General features: G+C 42.5%; 1 protein-coding gene across 1 annotated transcript; it reads right to left on the bottom strand.

Moving 5' to 3' along the window:
* Positions 1-13408: 13408 nt before the first annotated feature.
* MELLADRAFT_43449 (uncharacterized protein) lies at positions 13409-15928 on the bottom strand (the record flags this gene model as incomplete). Its single annotated transcript, XM_007410068.1, has 9 exons — positions 13409-13717; positions 13790-13857; positions 13950-14072; positions 14195-14307; positions 14392-14480; positions 14557-14671; positions 14776-15061; positions 15128-15719; positions 15793-15928. The coding sequence occupies 9 exons, from the start codon at positions 15834-15836 to the stop codon at positions 13660-13662; spliced, it is 1488 nt and encodes a 495-aa protein (XP_007410130.1).
* Between the last annotated feature and the right edge of the window lie 463 nt (positions 15929-16391).

Genomic DNA, 16391 nt, shown 5'->3' on the forward strand with positions numbered 1-16391 from the left:
CATGCCTAATAGCAACAATCGCCATTTGTTGAGGGCGTTGATTACCGCTAACAACTCCTGTTCATGCACTGGATAATTCCTCTCGGCTGGATTCATAGTACGGCTTTCATAAGCTACTGGAGAAGCTGTATCCCACTCCGCGCCTTGAAACAATGCAGCACCCAGTCCGCTTCCACTTGCATCGGTGAAAAGCCAAATGGGTTCCCCAGAGTCATAATCGAGATTGTGTAAGACCGGTAAAGTTGTAATGAGGCGCTTGATGTTATTGAAAGCATCTTCTTCAGCTTTTCCCCAATGGAATGGTTTACCTTTCAAAGTTGTGCTTGTCAGTGGTGTGAGAGTAGCAACGTAATGAGACAATCCGTCGATGAATTTCTTCATCCATTAGACTGTGCCTAAGAACTTGAGGAGTTGCTTTGAAGATGACGGCGATGACCATTTTGAGATTTTTTCGACCTTTGCATCGTCTGGGCAAACTCCTGCTTGGCTGATTTCGTGGCCTAAAAAGTTTATTTGTCATCGAAAGAGCTTGCTTTTCTTGATGGAGCAGTACAGTTTTGCTTCACGTAATTTTTCTAGAACCATCCTTACGTGGGCTTCGTGCTCCTCAACAGATTGCGAAAAAATGACAATGTTGTCAATATAAACAACACAAATCCTTCCAACTAGGTCACCTAAAATTTCTTCATTACGTGCCTGATGAGTTGCGGGACCGTTTGTTAACCCCATAGGCATCACTACCCATTCGTGTAGTCCCCATGGGGTCTTCACTGCAGTCAGAGGGATGTCCTCTTCTCGCATCCGATCCTGAAAGAATGAGCTGATTTGATCAACTATTGACCAAACTTTCCCCGTTGCTACCAACCGTACTGACTCATCCACATTGGACAACGGCGCCCTATCCTTCACCGTGAATTTGCTCAACCTCCTATAGTCACAAACCCATCGTGGCAATTCGGATGGGTCCTTCTTCGGTATAAGCATCGAAGGGGATGCATATTGACTGTGAGATCGTCGCAGTCGTCCAGCCTTTATATGTTGATCCAATAGTTTTCGCCAGGCCTCGCGGTGTCTTATAGGATACCCGTATTGCTTTTCGTTGATAACTACATTAGGGTCAGTAAGCACGATTTTATGCCGTACCTGTCGCGATTGGTCTGGCATATTCTCGGGAAAGATCTCGGCCGGCGCTTCCCCTTCCTCAACTGGAGGTAGTTCTGCTGGGAGCAAATCTTCAAACTCCTTAAGCATACTATCTTCTTTCTTACTTAACTCTTGCACATCACTCAGTTTTGTCAAATTCTCAACTGCACACAAAATTCTTTGAAGTTCATTTTTCATTTCTTTCTCATACAAAATTTTTCCGCTTGAGGTATGAATAACACAACGCCTATGTAACGATACATCTAATTTGAATTTAGATAAAAACGGAGAACCAAGAATCATATCATATGTTCCTCCTAGCGGCGCCAGTTTGAAGAATACGGCCCCAAATCGTATATTCGGTTCCTCACTTTTCAAATTAGCAAAAGCGAATTCCGTCAGAACAATAGGCTTTCCCTCTGTAGCAACAGCCAAGCGTACCTCAACTGGGGAAACCAGTGGTCGACCAGGGATATGTAGATTACGTGCTACCTTCGCCGCTAACAAATTGGTCCCTGCACCCGAATCGATCAACGCACGGAGAGGTTTCCCATTCAAGGTCAGCTCCAGGATAATAGGAGATTGCGGAACTTGTGGTACGCACGGAGTCTCCATTCCAACTTCAGCTTCAATTTGTCTTTGTAACTCTCTATCCGCCTCTTCATACGCAGCAATGTCCTCCACCAGCATATCCGGAAAGGTCTCTACTGACGCGATTTGCTTGGAAGTGGTTGTGGGCGCTGGGCGACCCGCTGGGCGTTGCGTTGCAGCTCCTGGTGGATTCAATCTTGCTGCAGGCGTAGTACGAGAGGGTCTTGGTCCCGCGTCGAAAGTAGCAGGGACGGATAGAAACCGGTTTGATCGTTTGTTACATCTCGGATCGTTGCACTTTTCCTTGCAAACGGCACAAATGCCATTCCTTTGCAGGTATTCATGATAACGCCAACCATTATCAGCACGCTCCTCTTCGGTTCGAGCTCTGGGAGTGATTGTTTGACGATTGTTGCTGAAAGTCGATCCAGCGCTTGTGCTGTACGCTTTGGGTTTAGCAGTTGGGTCGGGTAATAACTTGCTATGGATTAAGATGCGCCATATACCATCTGCTGCATCCTTGAAAACAGGGAATACAAAGGGATCCGCAAACAGGAGTTTGTCTTTGTCAACCATATCTCGAAAGAGTTGAGGGGCGCCCCAGGTGATATGTTGAGCTAAGTGTCGATCCGTAACCTGACCTTGTCTCTTGATCAATCGATGTAACGCTTGAGCACGCGCCACATAAGCATTAAAAGATTCTTGAGGTTTCATTTCTAGCCTCCTGAACGCTTCTTCCGTATCCGTGAGCCAAGCATGGGGTAAGGTTCCCATTGCCATTGTTTCCATCGCCTCATTCCATGAACCATGACGTAAGCTTTCTTTGTTAGACTGGTACCATGCCGCCATGGCCTCGTCGTTCAGCAGTGATCCAAGCAGTTTCATCCGCTCGCCATCATCAATGACATTCTTGACTTCAAATGTCTCTTTGATTAAACTACGCCAATGAAAAAGGTCGGCAGGTACTCCGAATTTGCCAGTAAATTTCGGGAGATCACTAAGCTTGACACAATTAGCCGTGGTCAAGATTGGTGTTGCTTGCAAGAATTGTTCAGGGACTGCCTGATGGAAAGATTGCATGTGTGGTACACTAGTAGCTCGAGCGTACTGCGGAGATATAGCAGGGACCGATTGATAATGAGGCGATGGGGCTTGCCTCGGAGAAAAAGGTCGAGGAGGACTTGCTGCACGGTTTCCTAGGCCCGGTATCGTCTGTCCTACAGGTGTAGACTCGAGAGGCGGCGCTTGCTGACCTTGCTGTCTTGCTTCTGGCCCAGACTGATCACGAGGTAAGGGCGAAGGCGACGCTGGAGTTCGTCGAATGTACCGGTCGAAGACGTTAGGCATGTTCGCCGAAGGTGGTGCAGATGCGGCTTCCGCTGCTTGAGAGTGTTGGGCTTTACCCTCCAGTAACTCCCGTACCAACCTTTGAAGGTTCAAGTTTTCCTTCTCCACCCTTTCCAATCTTTCATTTTGAAGTCTCATGGCTTCCAGCTGTTGGCGTAACGAGTCGACAGAGTCTTCGTTTCCAGGGTTTGGATTCGACGTCTCGCCTGTCATCGTGACAGAAGTTACGTCAAGTGTCGGACGAGATACCGTTGGTGTTTCTGTCGAAAGATGTCCAGGTGGATGAGGCGTGTTGATACCGCGCTTTTGTTCTAGTAATTTCTTGAAATGCTGCTCAACAATAGTGGCTTCAGAATGAGAAGGTGAACTCGGTGGTGGTGAAAAACGCAATCTAGTCAATTCCGCTGTGTTCGTCTCCCTTGCCGCACTAGATGCGTAAAGGATTCGATCGGTAGGAGCCGGCGATCCAGTAACGACCGTCTCCGGCCGCCAGGAAAACTTTGCTGGCGGTGGTGCTGGAGGAGTCTCGATGACTTCGGCTTGTTTGCCTTTTCTGAGGTTTCGAAGCAGTACTTCGGGATCGTCGAGGTAGTATTCCGGCTTACTCATCCGGTGGAATACAGAACAAGTAAGGTTTGGGTTGGCAGGATACAGTCTAACCCGCGCTGTTGTATACCCGCGCATATGCATATCCAGCCAAAATGCATAGGTTTTGGTCTCCACCACGCTGGTGCGGGCCAAAACAAGATTTTAATTGCATATTGCATAATGCATAGGGTCAAAGCAAAAAAAATCATATCTTGGAAGCGGTATTGCATAGGTCAAACCCAGTGATGTGGTGGTGATACTGACAAAAAGCAACAGCAGTTGTGCTTTGGAATGATCAGTGAAGTGATATCACCCACCTCACACAATCTTCAGCTCCCTTAGATCACTTTGCATCTTTCTTCATCATGTCTGCTACTGAAAACAAGGAATTAGCACACATAGAGGGCACTGGTACAGCTTCTGGTCTCAAATTGGACAACTCTTTGCAGAAGTATGCCGAGATGCTTGAGTCCGAGTTTTTTTGGTAACAAAAAACAAGTGGCAATAACTGATTTCTTCCAACGTGTGACTATATCTAACACTTGATTATTGATCGATCTCCACCTAGAAATTACCTTCAAAAATACTTCAATTTCTTTCTTTTTCTACATGTCGTACCAAATAAGCACAAGTCCTCAAAAGTTATTGTTTGTTGACTGCTTTTTGTAACACATTGTATTTGATAAACCATGTTCTTGAAAACAATTGTTTTTGTTTCTTTCTGTACATATCGTACTAAATAGACAACAAATGTCCTCAAAATTGAAAACTTTCTTACTGAAGTTTTGCCACCTTCACCCTCTCTTGTCCCATATGGGTGGGGCAATACAATAACCGTACTAATGCATAATTCTATGCAATACACCCCAAAATCTAAATGCATATTTTTATGCATTTTGGGGGTGTAGGTCAAAAAGCATAACCCGTCTAATTGCATAGGAAAGTGAGTCTCCCCAAATTATGCATTAGCGCGGGTTAGACTGTATACAAGCCGTCTTTTCAGATTTGCTTTGACAGAGACCTATTGGCCGATTGACAGATGACAGAACAGATGACCGAAGATAAAAAAAATTGTAGACTGATGAGAAAAAAAAAAAATTGATAGCTGATATTGAACTCCGAATAGATGGTTTCAAAGTTGATAAGTTAAAAAAAGTGTAAGGTCTCTCAGACCTTCACTGGGAAGTCCGGAAACTTAGTCCGGCACGACTTCTCGAGAGAGCACGGTGGGAACAATTAACTTAGAACTTCGGTTATATTGTGAACTAGCTCCAAAGAATCCCAAGGTTAGCTCTCTGAGGAGTCAGGATAGTACAAGTAATTGAAAAGGAACCAGAGAGATATGAAAATAACTGAAAACTCACCTAGCTCCAAAGAATCCCAAGGTTAGCTCTCTGAGGAGTGAGGATCCTTTGAAGCCGGGCGCTGACAACAAGATATATAAGAAACCCATATAAACCCATGCTTCTCTTAACCATACCGCCTATGTCTAAGTGTAACCCTTACATCTATACCCATAGGTTTCCCCTTCTCCCAAGGGGTATGGCTTTAGAGGGGTTTGACTGTAATTCTGTAGCTTCTGTGGTGCTACTCACTGCAAACATTACAGCCTCCACTATTGTTACAGTAAAATTACTGTAATGGTACGGTACAAACATGTAAAGTACAGTATCATTAGATACTGTATGGTGGGACTCCACTATTGTTGAAACAAAACCTGCACAGTACAGTAGGTAATGTACAGAAAACAGTTTGTCCCGCTATCGGAGTTTTTTTACTGAACCGTAAAATTGATCATCAAAGTGTAAATCCCAAATCTAATCTCAAACCTTCTGAAAACTTGATTTCCAACATGGTTGCTCACAATCCAGAATATGAATTACAATGATATGAACTCCTGTCAAACTCCCTTCTGTGTAATCATGTCCGACGACTCCAGCAATACGCAGCAGATGATGATGATAGTGACAAGGCTTTCTTGGCCCTCGAGTTGATGGATGAAGAAATGAATTATGAACAAAAGAATTGAAGAAGAAGGATAAGACGTGAAAGAGAAGAGGCCAATGCACGGCTTGGTAGAGATTACTTCAATGAAAACACTTGCTGGGCTGGAGTTTTTGACAGACATTTCAGAATGAGCAAGGAGCTGTTTTTGGATATCTGTGAAAAACTGGAAGCCCATGATATCTTTTGGGTCCAAAAATATGTGGGTTTTTCTTTCTACATCATTTTAAATTGATTGGATCTGAATCTTATTTTCTGTGTTCTGTAGGACTGCTGCCTTCAGCTTGGCCTATCAACTTTACAAAAGGCCACTTGTGCTATTTGTCAGTTGGCTTATAGAGTTTCAGCTGATATAATAGATGAATATGTGGGAATTGGCGAGACAACTGCAATTTTATGTTTGAGGAAGTTTGTACAAGGGATCATTGAAATCTATGGACCTGAATTTCTCCGCCTGCCAAGGGGGTGAGCTTGAAAAAATTACAAAAGGGTGCGAAATGCGTGGATTTCCAGGTTGCAAAGGTTGCATTGATGGAATGCATTGGGTTTGGAAAAATTGCCCAGCAGGATGGGCTGGAAAGTTTCAAGGGAAAGAAAAGAAAGCCACAATTGTTCTGGAAGCTGTGGCCTCAAAAAGCACCCGGATATGGCATGCATTTTTTGGGGTTCCTGGCTCTCTCAATGATATCAACGTACTAAATCAAAGTCCTCTCTTTGATAGATTTTTGTCTGGTAAGTAATCATTTGTATATTTTTAAACACTGACAAACTGATGATTGGTCAAACAGGTACCAATGAATTATTGAATTTTGAACTCAATGACAATCACTACACACGAGGTTATTACCTTGCTGACGGGATCTACCCAGCTTGGCCTGTTTTGATAAAGACAATCAATAACCCGGGAGATGACGCATCAGCACATTATGCACAGTTACAAGAAGCCGCTTGAAAAGTTATTGAACAAGCGTTTGGTGGCCTTCAATCCCAATGGCATATCCTTGTTGTATTATGCAGACTTTGGACTTTGCATGATATATGTAGGATTATGTACGCATGTATTGTTCTTCACAATATGAATGTGGAAGATAGGGAGGTTGTTGATCCCAAAGTTGAAGACTTCCCCACAAACACACAGATCATTCCAAATCACCGTGATCCTCAAATCCGACAAACACCTAATCAGTTGGTATCAAATTATCTTCATTTCCAAAATTCTGAAATACATTGTTGACTCATGAGCAATCTCAAGATTCACAACTGGATGGCACGAGGGGCACAAGGTGGTCAATGAATTCAGACATTTTATTGTGTTAAGTGTCTCTACAATGTGTCTCCACATAGTACCAGAAGCAACATGAAACAAATGAAAGAAATAAGAACAAACCATAGAAAGAAATAAGATGAGACAATAAAAAGAAAGAAGATAAAAAAATAACATGTATTTAGAAAAACATGTATTTAGAAAAACATGATGACTTTGTGTGTGTGTGTGTTTGAAGAACAAAATCAAGTTTTTGAAGAAATAGAAATATTTGAGTTGGATTAATGGATTCTAGAAATGGCGGGTGGTTGTGAGTATTCTTTTTAGGGTTCTTTTCGCCGTCAGAGGTGACCACCCATCGTCCCTTGGAAGAATGGAAGTTGAGAGACACCTCAAAGGTGCAACCGGTCTTCTTGGATGAAGAGGATTGAACTTTTGCCGGGTCCTTAGGTTCATCGGTTTTGAGTGGAGGTTTGATCTTGATGTGACTATTGGCTTTTGAACACTCAAGATATGTCCGGATGACCCGTTGTTTGTCGGTCTTGTGGCTTTTGATCGATAACACATACCCTTGATGGCGTGCAACCGCGTTCATATACATAAGGCCATTTTCCCGGTCAATGAATCGTTTCCCAATCTTCGGTAATTCCATTTTCTGCACTGGTTCAGCCCCTAGAGATGAGAACATAGCACATTAACCAGATTGATTTGAGTATGATTAAAGTCAAGATAAGAAAAATCTTACCAATAGGGGGCCAATCGGCGTCTTGTTTGGTGTCAAAATTGTCCAGATCTGAACTCATTTCTTCTTCATTGGCCTCGTCTGTGGTGCGTAAGCCAAAAACAGGTCAATGTGAAACACCTAATACTCCACTCAAACAAAATTCAATATACATACCAGTGGTGTGAAGTACAGGCAACGGGCTGTTCACTTCGAAGTGATTAGGGAAGGAAGGTGGAGGTGGACCGGCTGAGTTCGAAACTGTTTGAAGGGCTGGGTTTGGAAAGGAGAGGGATCCGTTATAAAGCGGATTCAAGATGAAGGCTGGTTGTGATTTCTGAGTGTTTTTAAGTTGAGGAACAATAGCATTTCCGGCTGGGTTGGCAAATAAAATAGGGTTTTGGGAAGGGGATCCATACTTGGGGTGGTATTGGCGAAGGTTGATAAAGAGATGAAGTGTAAGGTTCGGGAGGAACCTTCACTAGACACGTCGAGCGGGACACTGTGAGACACAGCGAAGGGTTTCTAGAACCCAAGAGACCTGATTTTGATTTCAAATCCAATCGAGAACACGTCTGGTTCCGAAGGATAGAGGGATTATAATCAGTCCCGATATCTCTAAGGATAACAATAGTAATAATAAAAGAAAAGAAAGAAATAAGAGAGTAATGACTATACCTGGTTCCGAAGGATAGAGGGATTATAATCAGTCCCGATATCTCTAAGGAACCAATCGGCAAGATCGAAATGAAAAGAACTATATATAGAAAATGAAATTTAAGATTTAAGTATTTAATATTTAAGTAATATCATTACGTGTCTTTGTAATGACCGTAGGTCTTACATGAAGCTGGATAGAGAGAAGAGGACTGTGTTGCAGTTGATTGGCTTGAGCTTGAGCTTGAGCCGATTGGAGTTGAGGCCGTTGACTGGATATTGTTTTGCTTATGCTTAGACATCCGGCTGAACAGCGATAGAACACAGGAAAGGTCATAGGAATGCCAAGTGAGAAAGGTGAATGGGGGCTGTAGAGGTCAAAATGATTGATTGATCAGTTAGTGAAGGAGGAAGGAAATCGTATTCAAAAGGGAGGGGTACTGACCATCATGAGGCAAATCATCTTGCGTTGTTGATTTGCCTTGATTCAATGTTGGTTGCCCTGCATACAGGGCAAGAGGCGTTGGTGTTGTGGTGGTTAGTTCCGTTGGTTGGTTTGTTCATGGTGGTTAGCTCAATGGATGGACCGATTGGGATATAAGTGTCCAACCTTGATATCGCCCTGGTGGAATGGCGGTTTATTACGCAAAACTGCCCGCTTTTGTAATTCCAGGCTGCACTCCCCGCAAAATTTGCCCGGTGAACTGCCCTCCGGGGCCACTGCTACACCAAAATGGCTTGGTACAGCACGGGTACTTGCGGGTATTACCCCAAATAAAGGGGGCTTTGGGTTTTTTCTTCCGGGTGGTAAATAGTGGTTTCCATTTCAGTCAGACCAATTGATTCTAAGAAAGCTTGTTTGTTTTAAATTGATTGAATCTGAAAATTTGAGTTAAAAAATCGAAATATTTGAGCTGGATTGAAAGATTGTAAGAAAACTAAAACTTGTTTGTTTTATATTGATTGAATCTCAAAATTTGAGCAAATTGATTGAGTCTAAAAAAATAGAAATATTTGAGTTGGATTGAAATATTGTAAGAAAACTAAAACTTTTTTGTTTTATATTGATTGAATCTCAAAATTTGAGCTAAATTGATTGAGTCTAAAAAACTTGTTCAAGATTCAGTGATTGAGTATCAAAAATGTATTCAAGTTAAATTGATTGAGTAAAAGAAATTTATTTGAGTTGAGTTGATTGTGTCTAAAATGAAACTGAGTCTGAAGCGTGTTAAATTGATGAGGATGAAGATTATTCCTGTTGATAATTTTCCTTGAGGCGTTGTTGCATCATTCTGAGCACCTCCTTGGCAACAGGAGTGTGGCAATTTTCCTCTGACATCATCAAGACCTTCAGCTTGTTGACTTGGACCAAACTAGCTTTGGCCTCTGCATCAGCCTTAGCCATATCCTTTGCCACCTCATTACCTTCTTGAATCACCTTTAGTCGGAGTTCAGCTTGATCATTGCTGAGTTTGATTTGTTCTTGGTGTGTCTTTTCCACCTCTTCAGCTTTTGCATCTTCAACACGCTTACACTTAGTTTTTTTGGTCCCTATTGGTCGAGTTGGGCTAGAGGGATGAGGTGTACTGGGATTGGAGGACTCAGAGGCTGCATTGCTTGAGGGGATGCTAGCAATCGCCATTGCTAACAGACCAGGAGGAGGTTGTGGTACAATCCATTTGGGTGCAGTCAACAGAATCCTTCAAGCTGGTAAGGATTTGAAGTGAGATCAAGGGTTTGCTTTGTTGTAGATCTTGATTGCGAGATCTGGCCAATTGGTCTCAACAGTGCCGCTGGGAGGCTCGTGTTTGATCTGAGCGTAGATTGATGAAAACTTGAGGGTGGCTGTCTTCGAAGAAGCCCATCTAAAAAGTAGAATACAAATAATTAGTTTAATTCATTGGATTCAATCAATATCAAAATTTATCTTTACTTGATTTGAACTGAATTTGTGTCTCACTTCTCAAAAGGTGAGATCACATTGAGATGATTGGTTACTTGTTAAAAGAAGGCCTCACCGCTCTGGTTTGTTCCAAACTTGGGTTGCTGGCTGATGTGGAGCCAAGCCTCGGCTAGCTTCTCCTCTTTGCCAGATGACCAGTTGTTTGATTTCTTCTTTTTTTGATTTGGTTTGATTTTGATTTTCTTGATTTTCTTCTCTTTTTTTTTCAAAAGTATCAATTGATTGTTCTTCAAATGCTTCATTGAATTTGTTCATGATTGTTTGATAAATGAGATGTTCAATTGAGATCAATATTGATATTGTTGAATTGATCGATATCAATGAAAAGTTGAATTGAGATTGATTATTGATGAAAGTCGAAAATGGAACCAAAGACCAATGGATGTGTGTAGAAAGAGTGAAGTCTGCTGGGAGGCTTTGGTAGATTGTGTAGATACTGACTTGGTAGAGGTCCAGTACATTTGCTGGACCTCTACCAAATTATGAGTGAATCCCTAAGTATTGATCTGTACTTTGAGCACGATTGGGGTTTTTTGGGCTTGGTACAGTAATGTTTACCGTACCGAGCCAACCTACCAAGAGGATAGCGGATGCTCTTATTCAACTTCCCTGAGTGGGTGGGAAAAAATGATTGGGATTATGATTTTTCATAAAATGATCTATCAATCCACCCTTGAGCCATAACACCCACACTACACATGTGTAGCAGGCTCAGTGATGAGGTGGTTTTCATGTACAGTCCCCTCCAAGTGGTTTACGTAATCATTCAAGTTCTGCAGTGGCGGGGCCAGGGCCTGTCGCAAACCCGATGATTACAAATCCTAGGCGTGGGGACATGTACATACAGTTCTGCTCAGTTATCATCTCATCAAGATAAGTTATTCATATGTAATACATGCTGTAATTTTTTCAGATTGACAAAAGCATTTGAAAGATTGACTACATACACTGACTCAACGTTTTGGTGTAATCTCATCAACACAACTGCATGTAACACCCTTTCTGATACTAAGCAGTAGCTTCAACAATAATGCTTGAGCAGCTATATAATCACATGTAGTGAATTTTTGGGCCAATTTTGAAGTCAAGAAAGTTACATGTGGTATAACATGTGATTTATTTGTCCTGATGGGCAAAAAACTGAGCAGCCCTGTATGTACATGATAGACAACCGTTTACTTAGTTTGCTGCACATATGTAGTGTGCGTGTTATGGCTGATCAGGTGTGCAGTTTTGGATCCTTTTATGACAAACAGTACTATTGATCATTTTCCTCCTCAAACTTAGGGAAGTTGAATGATGTTCACAATGGACTTCTGGAATGCGGCCAGGAGCTGAGCTACCACCAACTAGTATGTCATGTTGTGGTATGACATGATACATTACAGATTTAGTGGTCTTTTGTTGCTTGTGACAGAGCAATGCTAACAAAAATACACATTTAATGTGATGTTGTGTAACTGGCGCATGGTTGCTAAGATACAGGCCTCCAACATTTGTTATTCAATAGGATGCAGTTGAACTTTTCTCCACCAATTTGGTCTCCCAGGAGGGATTTTGACTCTGGAATGTGGTAATCCATTACAATTTATAACATCTTATTTTTATTACAAAAAAAGGGCAAAAACTTTTCTTTCCCTTGCTTAGCTTGTGTCTAGGTGAGGGAAAGTAGTATAGCGGGAGTTAAGTCTCTGCTGTCAAGGATAGTTCCTTCCTATTTTGGAACTCTCCTCTCTGCGGGACTTGGTATTGGAGGAGGGTCTCATAGGTGTCTTGTGTAGAGACTTCTATGTTGGCTAGATCTCTCCTTTGGTTAGGAGGGGTCTTGGGCCAATACAGTACCTTTTGATCACCTCTGATTAGTGATTGACTGTTGTACAATAAGGTCAACCTGTAGGGCAGGTGGGGGGCACGAAATTAGCTAGCTAAAAGTAGATGAGTTATAATTTACTTGTAAGTAAAACAAATTGTAACTATGGATAAAGTTAGGTGGAAAGCAGGAAAAATCAAGAGAGAAGTAAAAGGAGGTGAAAGATAAGTGGGAAGACGGGAAAAGGGAGCCCTTAGCCTGAGTGAGTGCCTTCTCTACTCTACAGGAAACCTTTCTGTTTTTGTCTAAGCTACCTGTTTCCTTGTATCTCCACGGGATCCATATTGGGATTCATTTCATCTACGTATATCTCCTTTGGTGTATGTATTCTGATGAAGTTACTCTATTAATGGATGAATCTAGTTCAGCGTGCCTCAAGCAAGAGGCTAACTCTGCTAGCTGGTACAAGAGGTGTGCATCAAGTGCAATGAATTTCAGCAATTTGACTGTATACAAAACTCTATCAAGGGGTCTGAAGTTGTGGTGTTTATGTTGTCATATGCTACAACAACTTGCCCATTGTTGTAGATCATGTGTAATTTCTTAAAACTGGAGCATCTTTTGAGGTTCCTGAATTAAACATACATTGGTTTCATGAAGATTTTCTTTGGGGGCAACTTGTCTGAGTTTTTAAAAATTATGTAAAAAATAATCAAACTTGAAACCCCTCTTCATCTGCACTTCAAACAACCAGCTTTGTATCTATTTGGAATGTTTTTTTTTATTTTTGGGTGCACCTCAGAGGCTGGGTGCACCTTTGAAAAGCCAAAAAGCAGTGTCCTGGTGCATTCCAAATCAAAAACCATCCCCTCACATGAATTCTGGAGACTATGAGTATGTATGTTTAATTTCCCTTTGAACCTTGACCAAGATTTTTCAGGCTGTGGCACAATGTTGCAAAATCATGATCCCAATGATAAAATCAGCAAATTTACAGGATCTAGCATGGCGATTGAACTCACACTTATAGGTATGTTGAAGTACAGATAGTACCAGGGGTTTTCTATATAAACATAATTGTGTCAACTGTCCTCAAAAAACATAGGGTTTGATGGAGATAGCATGATTTAATCCCCATTAGGAAGTCCACTTTTCAAATTCAAACATGAAGCAAAGTATTGACAACCCCCAATAGGTTCAATTTGAGACTGAGGTGAAGTGAGCACAAGTAATTGAGAGCCTTTTCCCCCCTCATGAAGTAGCACAGGATTAACATGCCCAACCTACAACTTCCATCTTAATCCTACACTTCAAATATTTACTCAGAAAAAGGCATGAATCCTGAAGTTCTTTGCGGCATATTTCTCACAATACATAGTCACAATGAACACAGGGCTATCCTAACAAAAAGGTACAAAACAACACATAATAATACACACCAAAATCTCACTCATGGAGAAATATGGTTCAGACAAGATTGCACATTGATCATGTGTGAGAAAACTTGGAGCAGGCTGTAAAAAAGATGATGGCTGGGTTAATATGATGTACTTGAGTTTTCCACGCACGACCTAAGCGCCTAACTTAGTTCTGATTGCTTCAATCGACGGCGAGAAGAAATATTCACCACTAAAAATTGGGGTAAAGGGGATATTGTCAATACCTTGTGCAAGGAAAGATATCTACTGGCTGGAAACTCACCCCAAGGTTTTGATGAACTCGGTCGGAGCGGTAATGACGTTGTTTGGATCAGTCTCTCCTGCCATCCCCTGTATATTTGTGCATTGATAGAACAAATTTATTTCTGGTGAGCCTCAAGTTTCAAGAGAGGGGAGATTGAAGAATAAGCTGGTGAACTAACATTAGAAGTAATGTTCTGCGCAGTGCGAGGACCTCCATTGCCGCTTTGTCCAATGAGTAAATCAAAACCCGGAGTCACCTTTGCAGGGTTCTTGATGGGGAAGTCGACATTGTTACTCCAAGACTGGTGTTATGAGCACAAAAGTTGACCATAGGAGTACGCTCCCAAGCGCGACAGGAAGACAGTGCTAAGATCAATCTCAAGCCGACTGGAGCGGGTGACAAATGAAGCCTCGATCCACAGACCTTTTGTACAAACTGGAACCCGTTCTCTATCTTGCTTTGGTAAGATACAAACAAAAGGCCTCGATTGTGTTTTGTTTGCTTTTCCTCAATTTCTTCTTTAGTCAATTCGGGACCTAATCGATACATAGGAGGTTGAGAATCTTACGCGTCTATTACACAATCACCTGCAAAAGATAAGAACAGACATAATCATTCACCGTAGGGTATCCCATTTCTGACCATGAGGTGCGGCAAGACAGCGGTTTCGGGTTCAAACCCGGCAAAGCCTTTTCGAGGATTCGTTTTTCTAGGAAATTTTGAATTGGACAGCCGGCGTAAATTTCAAAAGATAGTTCGATTACAAAAAAAAGGAAAAGAATCACCTAACGTGGGCAGCGTATGGGCAGCGCTGTTGCTCCAGCTCGTCCGCATAATCGAAGTTTTGAGCTCCAATCAGCTTTGAGTTATCCTCAATCGGCGCAAGAGTGAGGGGGGCACCTGATATTTCATACAACTCTATGAGCTTAGCGACTCGAAGGATAGACAAAACACGCAAAGGCATGTAGGAAGACGTGGAACCCATAGCAGGAAAGGTGACTGACCCGATTTCCAGCGTCCAACGACTCTCGCACCAATGAATTCACCAGTGACACCGGGGATCGGGTTCTTCTTCGCAGTCTCATCACAGAACTTTTGAAATTCTGGGACGAGTTGCTGAAGCTCACGTATAGCAAGGAAGGATCCGTCTTTCATCCATGCTGGTGATGTAGTTGATGGGTTGGTTTCATCCGGGTGCCCAACTAAGATCACACTCGGGTTTACAACGCCGGCTTGCTCGTCCGCTTGGGTAGAATTGAAGCCCTTGATTTTCGGAGTCGAGATACCATCCTGAACAAAAAACAAGATGTGAAACACGAAGTGGAGGGAGATAGTAAAACCTAGTTGAACACATACCAGAAAGCCAAAATGCTCATGCCCAGCTTCAGAACCAGGTCGGACATTTCCAGTGCGTGAAAATTGACGAGATATAGAATCTTTAACGATGGTCTTGATTTCGTCGATCTTACGACATAATGACTCCTGGTCCGGAGCAGTAATCAAGATCACAGCGTCTATAGAGTGTTGAAGAAAATCAGGGGACCAGGTCAAGAGCTTTTGACCCTTTGAATCAACAGGGTCGCCGAGATTCGTCACTGCATCAGACTTTTGAGTGGCAATGAAAGCAGCATTGTCACTGGGGATCTCAGTATCACCGACTCCTAATTTCTTTAATCCAGATGCACTGAAGGCAATATTGAACTGAGTGATCGGTAAGATCTTCTTAGGCTGGCCGGGCTTGGTTTGACGTTTGCTCTCATCTATCTTCCGTTGAGTTTCGAGGACTTGTTGAGTGGTGGTGATCAGAGGCAGAAGCTTGTCTTTCAATGTTCGACGGAAGGCTAGTCGAGACTCATTGTCATCCTTCAGTGTCAAAAACAAAAAACATTCGACACGCTTGATGAGTCCAATGACAACGTCGCCCTGCACGTTATTGGCATCGACGATGCTGAGGATATATCAGGGTGAAGATGTCATATTAGCAATCAAATTGAAAGAGATTGGTAGCGAAAGGTGCAGACCTGTTAGAGCTTGGAGTAGATTGGAATACGGTTTGAGAGGACATGTTTGATCAAGTGGTAAAGTAAATGTGGATTGGGACGAAAGGTTATTTTCAACGGAGGGGAGAAAACTACGGGATCAAGAGGAATTGACAGCTTGTTATATAGTGGGAAAGGTAGCCTGATTACCTCTTTTGTGGACAAATCCCCCCGACCAATCAGCGATGCGACAAAGCATTTGAGATGCAGCTCGACAGTGCCTCATCTGGCTTGGCTTACTGTGAGAAGCGATCACTTTACCGTCTTGATCTATAATTCTGCTAAGAAGCTTACATATCTCCACCACCTAAATCCGGCTGTGAACCACAAGCGAGTTGGCTTTCAATGACGCGTCATCAAGACTGCTGTGAGCTGCTGTGCTATGACAAGCCAGCGGAAGGTCGAACTTGACAATTCTGTTCTTTCAGCACACCATTCAGATCGACATGGTTAGATGACAAGGCCAAAGCCTTTTTCATAAAAGACCAAAATTCCATTTTGAGGTTTCTGCCTTGACGGGCTCGTCACAAACTTAACTGTTAGGTCCATTCATAGGGGCTTACAAAGTTTGGGCTCACCAC

The sequence above is a fragment of the Melampsora larici-populina genome (genome assembly GCF_000204055.1).
Source record: "Melampsora larici-populina 98AG31 unplaced genomic scaffold MELLAscaffold_18, whole genome shotgun sequence".
NCBI lineage: Eukaryota > Fungi > Basidiomycota > Pucciniomycetes > Pucciniales > Melampsoraceae > Melampsora > Melampsora laricis-populina.